Here is a 20,156-nt window from a genome sequence, read left to right on the forward strand (position 1 = left end):
ACACAACAAGCAGGGAGCAGCGGTGGCTAAAGTGACTGGGTGCTCCCACCTACATGGGAGGTCCTGGGTTTGGTTCCCAGTGTCCCTAAAAAAGAAGACAGAGAGCAGATAGCAAGTGCAAACAATGAGGAGGGAGGGAGAAATAAATACATCTTTGAAAAAAAAAAGAAGGTGGATTTGGATTTCTGTCTTTACCATCTACAAAAATTAATTCAAATTGGACCCAAGACCTAAATATAAGAACTAAAATCATAAAATTCCTAGGAGAAAACATGGAAACATCTTTAGGACTTTGTTAGGCAGTGGTTTCTTAGACTTTACACCAATAGCATGAGAAACAAAAGAAAAAACAAACAGATAAATGTAACTTCAATAAAATTAAAAACTTTTTTTGAATCAAAGGACTTTATTATGAAAATAAAAGGACAACTGAGAGAATGGGAGAAATATCTGGAAACCACATATCCAAAATACATAAAGAAATACTAAAACTCAATAACAAAAACTCACATAACCCAATTTTTAAAATGGGACAAAGACTTGAAAAGACAGCTTTCCAAAAAGGATATGCAGATGCCCAATAAATACACGAAAAGATGTATAACATCACTAGTCATTAGGAAATGCAAATCAAAATCACAATGAAAACTGTTTCATAATGGCTACTATCTAAAAAAAACAAAATAGGTATCCAGGATGTGGAGAATAGGAACACTCATTCATTGTTAGTGGGAAAGTAGAATGGTACTGCTACTGTGGAAAAAAGTTTGGACTTTGCTCAGAAAGTTAGGTATAGAATTACTATATGACCTGGCAATCCCACTTCTCAGTATAAAACCAAAAGAATGAAAACAGGGACTTGGACAGATACTTGCACATTGATGTTCACAGTGACATGACTCACAATTGCTAAACAATGGAAGCAACCCAACTGATGAATGGATAAACAAAATTTGGTATGTACATACAGCAGAATACTATTCAAACGTAAAAAAGAATGAAATTCTATTATATGCGACAAGATGGATGATGCTAGAATATATCATGTTGATGAAATAAGCCAGACATGAAAGGACAAACATTGTATGATATATCTATTTTTTAAAGATTTATTTCTCTCCCCTTCCCTGCCACCCCATTGTCTGCTCTCTGTGTCCATTTGTTGTCTGTTCTTCTGTGTCCGCTTGTATTCTTGTTAGCGGCACCTGGAATCTGTGTCTCGTTTTTGTTGCGTCATTTTGTTCCGTCATCTTGCTACATCAGCTCTCCGTGTATATTGCGCTATTCCTGGGCAGCCTGCGCTTGTTACACACTGGGCGGCTCTCCTTTTGGGGCGCACTCCTTGCGTGTGGGACTCCCCTATGTGGGGGACACCCCTCCTTGGCACGGCACTCCTTGTGCACATCAGCACTGCATGTGGGCCAGCTCCACATGGGTCAAGGAGGCCCAGGGTTTGAACCTTGGACTTCCCATGTGGTAGGTGGATGCCCTATCCATTGGGCCAAATCCGCTTCCCTGTATGATCTCATTTAAATGAAATAATTAGGACATGGAAATTCATAGCTAGAAACTAGAATGCAGTTTACCAGGAGACAGGGTGAGAGTAGAGAATGGGGATTTAATGCTTACTTGATACAGAGCTTCTGTGTGGGGTGATGGAAAAGTTTTATAATAGATGATGGTGATGACAGCACAACACTGAGAATATAATAACACCACTGCATTGTATATTTGAAAGTGTTTAAAATCAGAAATGTTAGGTTGTATAAATGTTACCAGAAAAAAATTTTTTTTAAACCACAGAACTGTATAACACAAAGAGTGAAGCATAGTGTAAAGTATGGACTATCATTAATAGTATAATTATAACAAAAGTTTCATCAATTGTAATGCATTACATTAGTGCAAAATGTTATTAATAATGATAGGGACTACTATGTATGAGGGGGCATATATGGGAACTATATATTTTCTGCAATATTTTTCTGCAAACCTATAACTCCTCTAATAAAAAAGAGAGAAAAAATAAGAATGAAACTGGATCTCTGTCTCACGCTTTATAAAAAATCAAGTCAAAATGGACCAATGACCAAAATATAAGAGCAAAAACCATAAAACTCTTAAAAAGAAAATATAGGGGGAAATCTTTAGGATCTTGTACTTGGCAATGGATTTTTACTTAAGACGCCAAAAGCATGAGTAACAACACAACATTTATGAATCTTGAAAACATTATGCCAAGTGAAATAAGCCAGACACAAAAGGACAGGTATTATAAGATTCTACTTACACAGAATGTCTAGAATCAGCAAATTCATAGAGACATAAAGTAGATTAAAGGGAAAGAGTACGCGTAATGGGAGTTACTACTTAATGAGTACAGAGTTTCTGTTTTGTGTGATGAAAATGTTTTGGAAATAGGTAGAGATGATGGCTACACAACAACTGTAAAGCAATTAATGTCACTGAACTAACTGTACACTTAAAAAAAGGTTAGAGAAAAGCGGATTTGGCCCAACAGATAAGGTGTTCGCCTACCACATGGGAGGTCCGTGGTTCAAACCCCGGGCCTCCTTGGAAATAGGTAGAATATGTGGCAGGATATAGATATCATAGCTCAGTTTTTACCACTCCTATAAACAATTCAAACTCTGGATCCTACAATACAGTTTGGGAAAAGAAGGGTCTGATTCTGCTCTTGCCTTAGTCTCCACCCTCAGGGTCCTCAGGCAGGACCCTATCCCCATTCCAGGAACCCTGGACTTGGACTGTTTCAATCCCAAATCAGGAAAGACAAATATAGTGGCATTATCCATGGATGATCATATTTTATTTTAAATAGATGTGATTCCTTCCTCATGTTTTGATTACTCTAAACATTCCAATTTTGAAGTCTTTATCAGGCTTTTCCATAAATATGGGAATTCACATTCTGATTGTCAAGTTCTTTACCTGTCTAACATAGCAACAGATTTTCTTTTGGACATTGGTGTTTAAGTATATAACTCTTTACATTAGAAGCTGTTTTCATTTTGCTGCTTTAGTACTAGCATTCTCTTTATCCCTTTCTATCCAGTATGTCTGAGGTTGCTTCCACTCCGGCTTTTGAACCCTCAGTCTGTCCCCATTTACGATCAGCCTTCATCCTGATGGCGATACTTGGACTGTTACAGATGAGGTCTCCAAGGTGCAGCAGGCAGCTAGTTCAGTTACTAGCAGGGTAGATGCACCTAGGCACCACCTGGCCCCACAGAGCCAGAATGCAGGGTTTTATGTTTTTTTTAAATTGTATTTCAACATCCTTTCACAAGAGGGGATCCTCATCATAGCCCCTTGGCTTCCAACAGTGAGCTTGGCTGTTTGGTTCCCTGCATGACTATCAGAACCCAACCTCGGGCCAACCTGCCTGCTCCCAGTCGTGGAATACAGAAGGTCCATGACCTTGGCTCTGCTCACTGCTGCTCTGCAATTCTTTTTGGCACAGAGCAATATCAGTTTTATTTGAGAGGTTAGCCATGCCTTTTTGATATTTTCTTTTCATATTTTCTTTTCCATCACTATGTATTTAGTGCAGGTGTGTTAGTGTGTAAAGTTACTGTTTTTTTATTGCAAAACTAAAAGTAAAACTGAAAATTAACATAATGAATAAACATGCTGTACAAAAATGGCAATGCTGCCACGGTTTAACTGTTGTACAAAATGCAGTGGCACCATGTGAAACTCATAATGTTCATTTCTACGCATCTGATCAGTAGTTTGATTTTCAATATACAAAATAATGATTTAGAGATGTCAATGTTTCATATATGCAGATTAAAGTAAAGCCAAAGCATAAGAGTTGAAAATATCTTTAATTACCAAAGTACTTCAATTTTACAGGGAAAAAAATATCAAAAATATATCAATTCCCAATACCTACCTGTATTAAAGCAATAGTACACATCAGTCTCTTATGTCTACCAATTCCATTATACATTTTTCTATAAGGATTGTTTTCTGCTAAACTTAGCCTAATTTCTCCCAGGTTCTCAAAACATCCTTAATTTATAAGCATATAACAGGTATCTTTCAATCAAGTGGAGGTTTGAAGAAGTTGAGTTTATAGGGACATTTTCTTATAGAATATAAGTATACATAATTGTTTGGAGGAAGTAAGAGTTGCACTTTTTTCTAAAAGGACTTCAACTGCGAATTCAAAAGTCAATTATACATGTAATGCTTAAGTCTTAAAATGCATTGTCACCTACCTTCTTTATCACCGCGAGTACCACCCACAAGGAATCTGGACACTAAGGGTGTGCTTGATAAGGATAAACAAGTAGAAATAAAGACACTTTGAGTGGGTCTGATCTGTAAGAAGTGTCCCCATAGTAAGCCAAATGCAATCATTAATAGTGTCATATAACATGGTCCTTGTAAGGATATCTTCCATACCTTAAAAAGAACACATTTATTTATATATGTTTTAATAACAATAGGCTATCTCTTCAATATTGGTTGCTATACATATAAAGTCTAATTAAAAATACAAATATTAATCTTAAAAGAAACAACTCTGTGGTAAACACATCATTACAACAACATCCCAAGTCATAATCTCAACAACAATAAGAATAGTAAATACTTACAAGGCTTCCTATATACTAGGTATTGTAATAGGTGCTATATACCTATATGTATATACATACACACACATTCATTTAAATCTCCCAACAAAGTCTATGTCAAATACTAGTATTTTCCCATTTTTGGATGAAAAAACTGAGGCACAGGGATGCTAAGTAACTTGTGTGGATAGAATATGTCAAATAGAACATGGATAGAATATATCAGAATCAGAATTTAGCCCAGGCAGCATAGTTCTATAATCAAACAAATATTAGATACTTATACACAATGAGTTTTATTGCATGACAAAAACTGTGGAAGGAACAAGGTTGATACTTACTCGAGAGCTGGCTTTCAATCTAGATGAAACGATAATAAAGACTATCTAATATTTATGTAAATAGGAATATTACATATTAACAAAATTAATTAAACTGGAAAACGTTATACCTATTCTACTTTAAAGTACTTGTTCAAGGTTTAAATCTGCTTCATTTCTTCTCTTCTTTTCACTATACCCTCTCAACCATCAGCTTCCCAATCAAAACCAATATTTAATAAACATTAATTTTCTAACTCCAGGCTCTCTACGCAAAGTGAAAGAAAGAAGTGGAACTTCAGACTAGAGATGTTTTGGAGCAGTGAAGTCAAAGGTAAGCATTCAGAGTCTCAGTAAGCTAATACTGTCTCATCTGTATCTCAACTATACGCCTTTGATTGCTCTGAGGTATATGAACTTTTCCCCTCCCCCCTTCTTTATTAATGAAAAACAATACTTTTTGCAAAATTACAAAACTTTCTTTGGGAATCAAGGAAGTCGGGAATTTCTTCCTAAGGCTTGCACTTGACCACTCACAGCAGCCAAAATCAGTTGCCAATTATTTCTACTGTGGAAGCTTCTAAACTCTAAGAAATGAATTGCTGGAGCCTTCTAACCCTGGAGAATCCTATTCTGATATTATCTGAACACTATAGAGGCCAAATGACAGGGGCTTGGTAGAGGAGTAACTGAACTGAGCTCATGACCCTCAATCAAAGCCACATTTATATTCTGCTTAAGTTCCCTCTGCTATGTAACTCTGATAAATTCAGGCTCCACTCTTCCTCTAGAAAAAGTGGAAAGAAGTTTACTTTCCCACCTCTGTTTAAAGGCTGCTTTTAAACAGTACAAATTATATTTTTTTCTACATCATATATTTGGTAATCATAATGGTTATAAAGTTAATCTCATATTCTTCCTCTTGCTATCCATTTTAGCCAAAGAATGATGGCAGTGCCAAGGACTGATCCACAGAGCCAGCTGTAGTTTATGATGGGGCTGAATATGTTGGATTTTAAGGTTCACAGGGTTTAGGTAGTACTCCTGTAAGTAAGTATTAATCCTCATTTATGGTATTTCTAACCCTCAAAGGATGCATGGATTTTAGACTTGAACAGATTGCTAACTTTCTCTGCTACTTTGGGTAAGTAACAGTCTCTCTGAGTTTCAGTTTCCATAGTCGTAAATAGAAAAGGTAAGACTAAATTATTTTATTATCTAGTAATCTTCTTATACCTTTATCAGGAGGGTCAAGGAACCAAGTTAGCATGGGAAGCAAGTGCAGAGGTGAAAACAGTGGGAAATGATTCCAGAGGAGTCCATAGGAAAGAGTGAGCTTGAAATATTATTATTCAAAGTATGACCAGAGGACCATCAGCATATGCATCACCTAGCACTTGTTAGAAATGTGGACTCTCAGGCCCCCTCCATTCCTGAATCAAAAATCTGCAGGTTTAACATGATTCCCAGGTGATTCTTATATACATTAAAATTTAAGATGCACTGATTAGAGAATTTCTTCAGCTATGGCTCTTAATCCCTTTGCATTTGGACCACAGCCTCACATACCCTCCACTGAGTTATATTTTTCTCTTTCATTTCCTTGGAATTGTCCCCAATTCCCTCTATAACCTTCTGTAATCTCAACATACAAGTGCCACAAGGGTTGGAGTCATGTGTATTTTATATATTTATTTATACTCAGTAGCTACCATAGTGTCTAGAACATTATAGAACTCAATAAACATTTCTTGAAGATAAAGAAGCAAAAGAGAAGAAAATATAATCCCAATGCCAGATTATTTCATACTCTATTTACATAGAAGACAGAACTGATGAAATACTAAGACATAAAATTTAAAGAACAGTGCAAATCAAGTCAGAAGAACTACAACGCAGTTTTAGATTATTTACAAATATTTGAGCAGTCAATGGTTTTAGTGTTCAGAAGAGAAAAACTGCAACTTTCCTCAACATCAAGTGATAAGTAGTTTTTAGACTTAAATGCTTTTGAATTGTTTCTAACCAGAACTTTATGAAATTTCACAAATGTCCTACAATAGTTTCCCTTAGGCAGTTAATAGTATTTCAAAAAACCCTACGAAAATAATTTATTCACTCAGGATAGGGATGCACAGGCTAATCTCATGTGTGGTAGGAGTTATATCAGATTAGAATGATTACACTGGTTATTTCAGTCTGCTCTAAAGCTTGCCGGTAATTTATATCTGAGTAACAAAAAAAAGTACTATTTAATAACAAATTTTATTAAATACATATAAATGTTTTACAATTCGTGTCCATGGGCTTAAAAAAAATGATAAGATGCATTCCAGGTGATGAAAAATTGAGAACAAGTCAGGTCAAGTTTTAAGACTCACCACTAGGTGGCAAGAGCAAAAGGCTCTTGGGAAACAAAACAATTTCAGAATTGAAGGGGCATTAGTGACTCTTCACTAAACTGCAGATCAGATATAAAGAATACTATTCAAAACCACTAAAATAGGTGCAGAACAAAGATATTCATACAAAGTCTCCTGATTGCCAATCCAATATACTTTCCACTCATCAGACTACATTATCATCTTAAATAGCTAATGATTTATTAATATCTAATATAAATTCTTCCCTTCCAATATCTCTAAGTCTTACATCACCAAATATGAATTTTAATAAATATTTGGGGAAGCACTTTATTATACAAAATAACTAAATGCAAAATCCCCCAAAGCACATAAAAGTAACAGGGTTGAAAAGGTATTCAGCTTTTATATTATTTAAAATGATGGTAAGATATTATATAACATTATTTTATTATTTAGTATTTAATAATATAAGACAAAAATATAAGTTATGAAAATTTAGACCAGAAGAAATTTAATTTTCCGAATTCCTCACTGTATAGATGAGGAAAATGATGTTTGATGTGTTGAAGATCACACAGCTAGCAGAAACAGAACTTCACCACCCTCTTATCTCTGTATCATGGGTTTGAACCACTGTTAGTTGTGAAACTTCTCCAAATTAAACACACATAAATGGTACCCAGAACAGAATATGTTTTACTCTGAAACTGAGGCCAGGAATTTTAAAGAAACTAATAAAATTATTTTTTTATGCTCACAGACAGGTCCTATATTTGTTTGGTGAAGCAGAAGACCTTAGTGATCTACACTATCTATTCCACAATTCACACCCAAGAGGAAAAATGGGGTCATTTTTCAAAAGTGGTCAATTTTCTTTAAACTCTGAGTTCAGAAATTAATATATGGATGTTATGTCAGAGGCATGAAAAGATACAAAAGTATCAGCATAAAATTCTAAAGTGTGCTTTATGAGGAAGCATATCTTACGAAGTACTTAAAGGAAAGTAAGGTAGACAGACAATGAAGGTTTTTGTTAATGGAAAAAAAGGCAAAGAAACTTAAAGGTCCTAAGAATAAGAAGATGAAATAAGGGAACAAATGGATAAGGGGATATAAAGAAAAAAAAGATGTCAGTAAATTCAGAGTTGTTACTCCTTGAAAACAAACATAATATATATATACTGATTATAAAAATATTTGGAAAATACAGAAAAGTGAAAAGGAAATCATCAAGTTATTTGGTATAATTTTTTGTGGATCTTTTAGATAGTTATGGTAGTATAATAAACCCACTTTTTAAAAAAGGTTAGCAGTGAGGTGCAGCGGTGCTCAGAGGTGTATTCACCAAGTGCAATGAATGTCTTATGATGGAGGAGGTTGTTGTTATGGGGGGAGGTGTCAGGTGGGTGGGGGTGGGAGATATTTGGGGACCTCATTTTTTTAATGTAACATTAAAAAAATTAAGACAAAAAAAGGGGGGAAAAGGTTAGCAAAACAAAAAATTTTTTTACTACAAATTTTTGTAGTATTTTTAAGTACAATACATTTCATGAAGTACCTATGTCTGAATTTAATTAACCATTGCATACTGCAATTGCTTTCAATCTTTTTTTAAAGCGTTGGAAGAGCTGCAAATCTTTAATAGGTTAATTTTTAAATGCATTCTGAGTCTTTCTTTTGGAGCTGGAGACCCAGAAATTGAAATTTTCAGGCTTTTACTTCAAACTGCTAGACTACACTCAAAAAAACGGGTGAAACTTTCATTAACCTGGTTTAAGAGTGGCTATTTTTTATTTTATTATGCTCTCACAGTCACTTTAAAACTCTTTGCTAATTTGATATCAGCTAACATTGGTAGGCAAAATAGTACCTAATTTTAATTTACTTTTTTTTTGGTTACCAGTAATTTTCATTTTTTCTGTCAGTTTTTAAGCAGCTAATATTTTCCTTTTATGAGGTATGTCTTACAAAAAGTAGCTTTTAATTATCCTGCAAGTTAACTCCATTTCCATTTTGAAACATATCAGCATTTAAGGTAATAATTTCAAAAGTAACTGATTTAGGAGGGAACTATTACTTCCTACAGTCTAACATTTTTTATATATAGTTTTTACTACCATTAATCTTTCAGACATTTTCACTTTAGTGTAAGGACAATAAAATTAAAATTCACCACTAATGGATATAGCATGTTTGTAAATTTTTTAAAAATTTGCCACTTACATAGGACTTAATTTTTTCTAGAACAACATACTAAATATTCAAATCCTGTAATATTTTGCCTTCTAACAGTTTTGTACACATTTAGTGCAAAACATATTACTTCACACATACTTGAAAAGACTTCAGAACTTCATTTCAAAAGACCTTTTTTGGAATTATCTGCATAAAAGCAAATTCCAATTACTCACTGAATTTCTACCTTTTCAAGTCTAACAATTTTTATCTCTTATGCTTCAAAAATAATACCAAACTACAATATATTTTATAGTAAAATATAGTATTTTATAGTAAAAATATTTAGTTTGGATCAAGATGGCAGAATGAGAAGATTCAAGGCTCTGTTTCCCTACAGAAGATTTGAACAACCAGCAAGAGCTGGCAGAACAACTTTCTCAAAGCTCCAGAAAACACTATGAGTGCCAAATGAAGAAAAAGACTACTTAAAGCAGTAAGAGGGAGCAGATTTGGCTCAAGCAGTTGAGTGCCCACCTCCCACATGAAAGGTCTGGGTTCAGTTCCTGGGCTTCCTAAAGAAAAAATGAGCAGACAAGGAGTGCAAAATGCAACAAGTTGCAAAACGCCAATGAGCAAAATGCAACAAGCAAAACAAAATGAACAAAACACAAAGAGCAAACAGATGAGGGAGCCATGGTGGGGAAAGGGAACATTCCTGGTATTTTTAATCTTTCACATAAAAAATATTCTGGAACATGGCACATGGCTGATACCAAAAAACAACAAATCAGTTATTAAAAAAAAAAAAAGAAAATAGTAGGACGTTCTGGTGCCCTGGCTGGCCCCTTCCCATCCCCCCAACAGCTCAATGTAGAGCCAGCCCTTGTTCCAAGTGCAGATCCCTGGTCCTGGTTATGGTGGGAGTAGAATAATTCCTATGCACATAATGGGAGCATGGATATCTGGTCCAATCTGTCTGGTGGAGACCTGAGGAACTTGCTGTCCTAGAACCTGCCCTGTGTTTAGAAGGAGACTCACAGAGTTCTCCAATAGGAGGTAGTGGGAGAGCAGTCAAATGGATGCCTGGGGTAAGGGATTGCTGGCTTTAGGACATATAGTGCAGTGCACAGGACCTTGAAGAAACTGTTTCCCATGGAAGAGGGGACATACAGAACAGTGTAAACAGGGGAGTTCATAGGGCTAAATGTGCAAGACTCATGCACAGGAAGGATCAGGTAGGTCCCTACACCTTGGCCTGGAGCTATTTTCTAAACTCACTGTATGCATAAGCTCTGAAGGAGACTACTTCCATAGGTCAATCTTCAAAGGCTAGGAAAGGTGTTTTCCTTTTTATCTTCTTTTATTTATTTATATTTGTTACCTTTGGTATTCAAGGAAAACTATTATAACACTAGTTGGATATGAGCTTAAAGAATAGTTGCCTGAGTCTAACTTCCCATGATAACACAATAAAATATCAAAATACTCAGGTTTCAACAAAAGATCACAAAACATACCCAAAAACCAAAGTGATAACCCAGGCAAAGAAGAAGATTCAAGCATCAGAAATCATATTGAGGAGGATAAGACCTGAGACATTCCAGACAGAAACTTTTTTAAAAAGGGCCTAAATAATTCTCGAAGAGCTAAAAGAAAACATGGACAAAGAACTAAAGGAAATCAGAAAAGTAATATATGAAAACAAAGAAAGTTTTCAGTAGAGATATGAAAATTAAAGAACCAAACAGCAAAGACCATAATAAAAAATTTAAAATTCCCTAGAGGAGGGTAAACAACAGACTGGATCTGGCAGAAGAAAGCATCAGTGAACTTGAAGATAAGACAACTGAAATCATCCAGTTTGAGAGCAGAAAGAAAAAAGAATGAAGAAAAGGGAACAGAGTCTGAGGAGCCTGTGACACCATCATGCACACTGATATATGCATTGTGGGAGTCCCAGAAGGAGAAGAAAGAGAGACAGAGGCAGAGAAATAACAGCAGAAAATTTCCCATATTTAACAAAAGATGTGAATATACATATCCAAGAGGCTCAACAAACTCCAAAAAGGATAAACCCAATAGACCAACACAATGCCATGTTATAATTAAACTGTCAGGTGCCAAAGAAAAGGAGAGAATTCTGAATGCTGCAAGACAAAAGCAGTATGTCATATACAAGGAAGTCTCAATAAGTTTAAGTGCGTATTTCTCACTGGAAACCTTAGAGGCAAGAAGGCAGTTGTAAAGTGCTGAAAGCAAAAAAATTGCCACCCAAAAATTCTGTTATCTGGCAAAACTGTTTTTCAAAAATGAGGGTAGAGGGAAGTAAATGCGACTCAAGAAATTGGGCTCCTGCCTATGACATGGGAGGTCCATGGTTCGGTTCCCAGTGCCTCCTAAAGAAGACAGTGAGCTGGTGGGATGAGCAGGTGTAGCAAGCTGATGCAACAAGAGACACAAGAATAAAAACATAATGAAAGACACAACAAAGCAAGGAGCAGAGGTTCCTGGTGCCTCCTAAAAAGAATGAGCAGGACCATGAGCTGACAGGACAGGAAGGCGTGGTGAGCTGATGCAACAAGATCACACAACAAGAGACACAAGAGGAAAAACATAACAAGAAATAAAACAAAGCAGAGGGAACAGAGATGGTGTAGGTAATTAGGCACCTCCCTCCCACATCCTAGTTCCTGGGTTCAGTTCCTCGTGTCTCCTAAAGAAGCAATGAAGATGAACAGACAAAGCAAGTACAAACTACAAGGGGGTGGAGAGAGATAAATAAAAATACATCTTAAAATAAAATGTTAAAAAAAGAGGGAGAGATTAAGATATTTCCAGATAAACATAAACTAAAGGACTTCATCACCACTAGACTAGTCCTACAAGAAATGCCAAAAGGAGTTCTTAATGTTAAAAGGAAAGGACACTATGAAATTGACTGAAGTCACATGAAGAAACAAAGATCTCAGGTAAAGATAATTACATGGATAAATATATAACACCAGTACTACTGTATTTTGATTTGTAGGCCACATTTTACTTTTTACAGGATCTAAAAGCCAAATGTATGAACTATAATGATAAATCGGTGGTTTGGGACTCATAATGTAAAATTTGAGAAAAGAATTACATACAGTTGAAGAATAGAGGGGTATAGGAAGATAGTTCATGTACAGTATTGAAGTTAAGTTGGCATCAAAGATTATACATTTAGTGTTAAATTTAAGCCCCATGGTAACCACAAGAAAATATCAAAGAATAGGCAAACCCATGGAGTCAAGTAGATTACAGGTTACCAGTGGTGGGAGGGAATAGGGATTGGGGAGTTAATATAAAATGAGCATAGGGTTCCTGTTCAGGGTAAAGGAAAAGTTCTAGTAATGGATGATGGCGAGGGTACTGCAACACTGTGAATGCAATTAATCCCATTGAATGGTATACTTGGGAGGGGCTGGGATAGAACAATTTATGTTGTACATGTTTCCACAATTAAAAAAAAAAAGTAAGAGAAACTAAAGAGATAATGATAATTACTAAAGAGATAAATGATAATGATAATGATACATGATATTGGAAGGGATTTAAGAATGGAGGAGAAACAGCACAAAAGGACATTATAGGGACATAAGAAAAAACTGAAATATAGAAATGTAAACTTTATTTCAATGTTAAATTTCTTGAACTTGATTTCTGTACCTAAGGTGACTACATAAGTGAATATCCTTGTTTGTAGGAAATGTACATAGAAGTATTATGTGTTCAAGGATTATAATGTGTACAACTTCCTCTCAAATGTCCAGAAAATACATAGATACATGGAGGAAAAAATGAAAGGGAGGGAGGGAGCAGAGGGAAGGGAGAGGAGGGAGGGAGGAGGAAAGAAGGAAGGAAGGAAAGGGTAAAATTGGCAAAATGTTCAAATTGTGGATCTGGGTATATGGGTAGGTGATGGTATATTCAAGTTCTTTGTATGTGTGTGGGGGAGAGTTGCATTACTCTTGCAACTATCTAGTAAATTTGAAATTATTTCAAAATATAAAGTTAAACATTTAATTTGAAAATCAAGCCATCAACAAATGTTAAAACTAAATAAATCTAAACTAGATTTTAAGTTGCTTGGGGGTATAAAACGCAAAATGATTAGGAACTTACCTTTCTCAGCTTTTCTGGGGAAAATTCTAAGCCAACCAGAAAAAGAGTAAAGAACACGCCAAATTCTCCTAATGTTTCCACTTGTACAATAGACTGAAAACAAGAAAATTTTAAAACCATAATTTTATGTTAACTCATACCCTAATGTACTCATGTGAGTATTACAATAAAAGCATATCCCAACAAAGCAATTCTTTGAATTTCTTCCCTGTCCAAGATAATCTTCCTTTCTTAATTGCAGTGTTATTTTCTTTTGTCTTGATTAGCTAGAATAATATTTATTTTAATTTTTAAGCACTTGGTCATGGATTCTCCTTTTTTCAAATTTATTGATTGCAGCTTTTATCTTCATTAGTTCCTTCCTTCAGTTTTCTTTGGGTAGGAAGGAATTAAACCTGTTTGAGTTTAATGTTTAACTAATTGATAGTGTTTTATTCTTCTCTGGTATCAAGTTTTTCTAATTACATGAATTTTCTCATTAGCACAGCATTGGGCTACATCCCACAGGCTTTGATGTAACAGTGCTCTTATACTTGATATTGGGTTTGTTTCTTCATTTGTTATTTATTTCTAATGTTATCACACTATAACAGAGATTACTGTTTACACTATTCACATTTCATGCTATTTTTACTATTTACTTTTGAGGTTTACATTGCAGCCATTAACTTCAATTTTTTAAAAATGCTCACTGAATATTTTAAAATATGGTATAAGCTTTCTTCTCATGTATTCATACATTATCTTGAGCCCACTACAAGCATACTTATTTTGTCAGCCATTAATATCATGACACTTGCCCTCTTTATATTTCCATCTTCCCTTTCATATTCAATCTTTCTTAGTCACTGTTTTTACCGAAACTCTTGCTTTCACAATTTTTTTAACACCTTGCGCAAGCCGTATCTATTAATAGGGGAGTTTATTCCACTGACATTTACTGTTATAACAGATATTTGATTTTATTTATTTTATGTTTACTGATTTCTAGGCTTCCTTGCTTCTACTTTTATTTTTCTTCTCTTTTGTTAATCAGGTTGTGGCTTCTGAGTTTAAAATAATACACTTAGGGAGCAGAGGTGGCGCAAGCCATTGGGCACCTCCCTTCCACATGGGAATGGTCCAGGTTCAGTTCCTGGTGCCTCCTAAAAAGACAACAAGCACACAACGAACAGACACAGAAAGCGGACTTAGTGTAAACAACGAGGGGTGAGGGGAGAAATAAAAATAAATCTAAAAAGAAAAACAACATACTTAAACCTGTATTTCTCAACTTAATAAAGTCTATACATTTACTTTGATGAAAAGATAAACATTTCAGTACAGTTAAACTTCTTCCATTAACCACCTTCCATTTTTGACTGGTATGCTCTTGGATTTTTATCTTGGTCTATTATAATTACCTTATTTTTCCAAGGTATAGCTGATTTACTAAGAATTCTAATACCTACAATATTCACTTGTATAAATTACACAGTTATTTAGTCTTCTTTGCTTATAAGCTACCTTTGCTGTTTAAGGAAAAAAATGGGAAAAAGAAATATTTGTATTTGCTTTTATTTGCAAATACCTCAGAATGAGGGGTAGGCTAAGGGTGGGATATTTTTCACTGTAGTTTTTTAATATTATTTTGACTCATGTGAATATTACCTATTCAAAAAATTAAATTAGAAAACCATTCTGCCTAGTGGCCACTCTGCCAAGATCTTAAGGTCTAGGCTTTTAGTGTGGAGTAGCTGAGCAGAACTTCTCTTTACCTAGCCAATCCTTATTTGCTGTTAAGATTAGTTTTATGTGATTATTTCTTCAGATTCTATTTTGTAGTTCTTTAGTCTTGAGAAATCTTGAAAGTTCTTTTGACCTGGTTCAGGGTTTAATTAGCAATAAGAGGAATGAAGCTTTAAGCAGAGCCTTCTACATTTATCCCTGTTTGTCTATCTCTATTCTACCCAACTGGTGAGCATCAGTGAGGGTTTTGAGGATTCTGTCAGTTTATTTTCCCTCATCCTGTACTGTTCCCTCTGTGTGGGACTCAGTACCTCAATTCTTGACATCCTATTCCAATTCTGTCCAAACTGTGTAAATTTAAAAGACATGTTTTGAAGTATAACAAGATCTTGGGATCTTTTCTTAGATTCATAAAGTCCAATAAGACATAATGAAGCTCAATTTAATCTGTTCAGCAAATGCCCTCCAGCAAAAAGAGCTTTAGTGCTCCATTGTGTCTCTGTTGGCTGATAATTACTATTCTGTCAGCTGTTCAATGCAGTAAGAATTTTAAAAAACATTCAGTTCAGCATTTTTAGTTGATTTCAACGTGTGAAATCTGGCATGAATAATCTAGTTTATCATTATTACTGGAAACAGAATCTTTAATATAAAGAAATGAACATATAGACCTTAAATATTAATAATGCATCAATATTGGTTCATCAATTGTAACAAATGTACTACACTAATATAAGATGTTAGTAGGAGAAACTTGTGATAGGGGTATATGGGAACGCTGTACTTTTTCAATTTTTCTGTAAAGTTAAAACTGTTCTAACAATAAAGTTTATTATTAAAGAAATGAACAGGATTTTTCTCAAGTCATTAAAAAACAAAAGGACTTTCTTATGGTTCAGAGAAGACTTCCTATGAAATTTTTTTTTTTTAAGATTTTTTAATTTATTTCTCTCCCCTTACCCCCCTCCCCAATTGTCTGCTCTCTGTGTCCATTTGTTGCGTGTTCTTCTGTGACCGCTTCTATCCTTATCAGCAGCACCGGGAATCTGTGCTTCTTTTTGTTGCGTCATCTTGTTGTGTTAGCTCTCCATGCGTGCGGCGCAATTCTTGGGCAGGCTGCACTTTCTTTCGCACTGGGCAGCTCTCCTTATGGGGCACACTCCTTGTGCGTGGGGTTCCCCTACGCAGGGACACCCCTGTGTGACACAGAACTCCCTGCGTGCATCACCACTGCGCATGGGCCAGCTCCACACGGGTCAAGGAGGCCCAGGGTTTGAATCACGGACCTCCCATGTGGTAGGCGGACACCCTATCTATTGGGCCAAGTCCGCTTCCCCCTATGAAATTTTAAAGGCATCTTTTTTAATATGGTTTAAAAGAAACTGATATCTTTTTACTCTTCACAAATCTTTGTTTTGTATTCTATTAAAACAGAGAGATACAACAGTTAAATTTTGTTCTTACCTTAATACTATTTAGCCCTGATGGTCCCAGAAGTACACCACAAATAATATAACCAAACATTGTAGGCAATCCTATTGTTGTGCATAGCCAGCCACAAGGTAAAGACAGCATTCCTATGGTAACAATGTCCTAATGTAAAAATAAGTAAGAAACACAAGAAATTTAAAATAATATTTGGCTCTACTTCAATCAATAAAAGGATTAGTTGACTGAATACGCAAAATGGGATAGTATCTGTATTTCATCTCATGGGAATGAAGGGTAGATAAAACTAAGAGAAAAAGTTTTTACTACTACTTTGTGTTACAGGAAAGTTGAAAATATTAAGACTGTATTCTATGAGCATGTGAAGTTAGTTCTGATGGTCTAACAATTATAGCTAAATTGTTCTGTTTTGCTTAAGCCTCATAATAGAGTTCTAAGAATATTAAAATTCTCTTGCATTATGTAGTCTGGGAAACTTGCAGAACTGGTACCCCTTTCCACCATGGTTTTCCCATCAAAGTCAATATAACCATCATAGTAATAATTGATAGACAAAAATTATCAATGAGTGCTAAAATTATTGGGCAAAAGTTTAATAATGAATAGGATATTCATTATTCCCCAGAAATTATTAATTACAAAGGGAAAAAAGAATAACTTTACAGTAGAGATCTCTTCATTGATGGCACAAATGTTTTCAATCTGCAGAGTCAACCTCTCCCAGTTCCCGGTAACAATCAGAACCAAGGAAAGCATCTGTTGACTTTTACCTATTGATTCAAGTCTATCAGTAAATGTCCTGTATCTAGTGTGAGCCCTTGATTATCATTTATCTACTGAACTGCAGTCTGCTTCTCAGCCTATGTTGGCACCACCTTTAAGACTAGATTCTTTGACTTGGTGTTTTCCCTTGTTCAAGGGTTCAGTGTTAGAGAGGAACCCTAAACCAAATTTGCTGGAGACCAGAGAATTTATCTATATTTTGGAAGTCTTCCCTGAAGACTTTATCTATTACGATTACAATCCAAATCCAGAGTGAACACTTTAAACCATGTGATGCTATCTTCTAACAGTTAAATAATTACATATCCTTTTCCTAGGCTGATTTTCTTAGAGGACACAAATCAAAAACTGACTCAATTTTTACTGTGCCAGTCATAGCTGGAAAAGATAGTTCTCAGACTGCACCTTATATCTAAATAAAGTCATGTATGATACCTTAAACAAACTTTAGTCTCATAAGAATTTTGTATTTTAGTGAAAAGTTTTTATGGAGCTATAGCTTTGATCCCACCATAATTTCCAATTTTGAAAAGTCTTCCAAATTCTCAAAAACAAATTAATCTTCATTTTAAATAATAAAATGCCTTATTCTTTGAGGGGAAAAAGAGGAATTATGTCTGAAATCATAGAATGTACAGGAAATTCAAGCAGAACTTCTCTGTTTGGAAGAAAGGTGTACACCCTAATACAATGTTCAGAAAATAAAGTTCAATCTTACTTGACATTGTGTATTAAGAAATCAGTGGGCTGCAATAGTGTGGAAGAGGGATAGGGAAAAAGAAGAGAGAGCAAACTACCTTTATAAAGTGGTGATCTGCACGTGGTATTGTTGAATCTCTGGGCTTGGTCAAAATATACTGGTTGTTTTGAGAGTCAATTAGCATACTAAGACCTAAATCATCTTCCACTTCCCGTTTTGTTATATTTTGCTTAGAATTGGCCTCTTCTTCTACCCTCAGAACTGCCTCAAAATTGACTCCTTTCACCTGTAAGAGCATACCAATGTTTATGTAAATCAACAAAATGCTTTCAAACTCATTTTTAAGAGACTAAATCCTATACATAAGTATGGCAGGTATTTTTTTAGAGTTTTGCCAAATGCAACTAAAGATTAATAAATGTTAATCCCCAGCATGAATTAGGAAAAATTTGTTTAAAAAAATAATTTAAGGATGGAAACCTTTAGGATTTCTACTACTTCCAAACATCTACTTTACCTGATTTATGATATATTCTTTAAAAATTTCAGTCTTTAACATTTGAGTTTTCCCCTTATCCCATAATCAGCAAATTTTAAAAACACATAATTCCTTTTACTCTATTATTTTCTCCCTCTTTTCTTCTCTAATGTTATTCTAAGTTTTCATTAGTAAACCCTTATGTGAATCTATCTTTTGTTTTAAAGATTTATTTTTATTTATTTAATTCCCCTCCCCTCCCCCGGTTGTCTGTTCTCTGTGTCTTTTTGCTGCGTCTTGTTTCTTTGTCCGCTTCTGTTGTTGACAGAGGCACGGGAAGTGTGGGCGGCGCCATTCCTCAGCAAGCTGCTCCCTCTTTCGCGCTGGGCGGCTCTCCTTATGGGTGCACTCCTTGCGCGTGGGGCTCCCCTACGCAGGGGACACCCCTGTGTGGCACAGCACTCCTTGCGCGCATCAGCACTGCGCATGGGCCAGCTCCACACGGGTCAAGGAGGCCCGGGGCTTGAACCGCGGACCTCCCATGTGGTAGACAGACGCCCTAACCACTGGGCCAAAGTCCGTTTCCCTATGTGAATCTATACATAGCTAATTTTTGCATCAACCTCGAATTTTTCCTTAAAATATTAAACATATTATACCAAGTGAGCAGCCTGAATTCCTTCTTTAGACACAAAGATCCCTTCCTGCAAAGGGTTTATTTTCCCTCAGTTAGATCAGCAATAAAACCCAAACTGTCCTAAGCAAATTTTCTTGAGTCCACAGTCCCAATCCAGCTGAGGTGCACAACTGGGAAATGGAAACTAGTCACTGATAATTGTTAAAAATATAAGAAAAGAAAAAAAAGGATAACTATGCAAGATCAAATTACTTTCTGTATGACATAGAAGTGTTTTAATTTATCTTCATTTTTCGATTGATACCAAATATAAACATGAATAACAATTTCAACAATACATCCTTGCAGTCAGTAAATAGATTGGTATGTGAAAAGAAAATTGTTCTGGAATATTGCTTACTGATTTATTGTCATCAAAAGCATGCTCTTCTATTTCCTCCTCTAAACGATCTGCTGCCTTTCTTACATCTTCAAGAATTTCATCAAGCATGGATAAACTTTTGTTTTGATGTTGCATATTTTTAAGGGCTTCAACTTGATGTTTTTCTGCTGCCAGAAGTTCCACATATTCTGTCTCTTCCTGTTCATTGGTAAGAAATGAAGAGTAAGATTTATTAAGATATAAACCAGGATTTGATGTTCATGCATTGATTTCAGGTAGCTGGCCTGACTGCCAAATAAACCCACTATGGCAAATATACCTTTTTGTATATATAATTCTAACTCTACTTGACTAGGGAAGGTCAAGTTTCCTGGAT

At 35.3% G+C, this 20,156-nt stretch overlaps 1 protein-coding gene across 3 annotated transcripts in view; it reads right to left on the bottom strand.

Annotated features, from left to right (window-relative positions):
• Window positions 1–20,156, bottom strand: part of TMCO3 (transmembrane and coiled-coil domains 3) — a 91,575-nt gene that overhangs the window by 62,243 nt on the left and 9,176 nt on the right. For all 3 annotated transcript variants that reach the window (XM_058276371.2, XM_058276372.2, XM_058276373.2), the window contains exons 3-7: window positions 19,799–19,978; window positions 18,381–18,569; window positions 16,816–16,944; window positions 13,624–13,716; window positions 4,248–4,434 (exon numbers count right to left, since the gene is read on the bottom strand). In XM_058276371.2, the coding sequence (XP_058132354.1) occupies window positions 4,248–4,434; window positions 13,624–13,716; window positions 16,816–16,944; window positions 18,381–18,569; window positions 19,799–19,978 (778 nt within the window). The remainder of the gene's footprint in view (window positions 1–4,247; window positions 4,435–13,623; window positions 13,717–16,815; window positions 16,945–18,380; window positions 18,570–19,798; window positions 19,979–20,156) is intronic.

This window comes from Dasypus novemcinctus, chromosome 15 (assembly GCF_030445035.2).
Source record: "Dasypus novemcinctus isolate mDasNov1 chromosome 15, mDasNov1.1.hap2, whole genome shotgun sequence".
Taxonomy (NCBI): domain Eukaryota; kingdom Metazoa; phylum Chordata; class Mammalia; order Cingulata; family Dasypodidae; genus Dasypus; species Dasypus novemcinctus.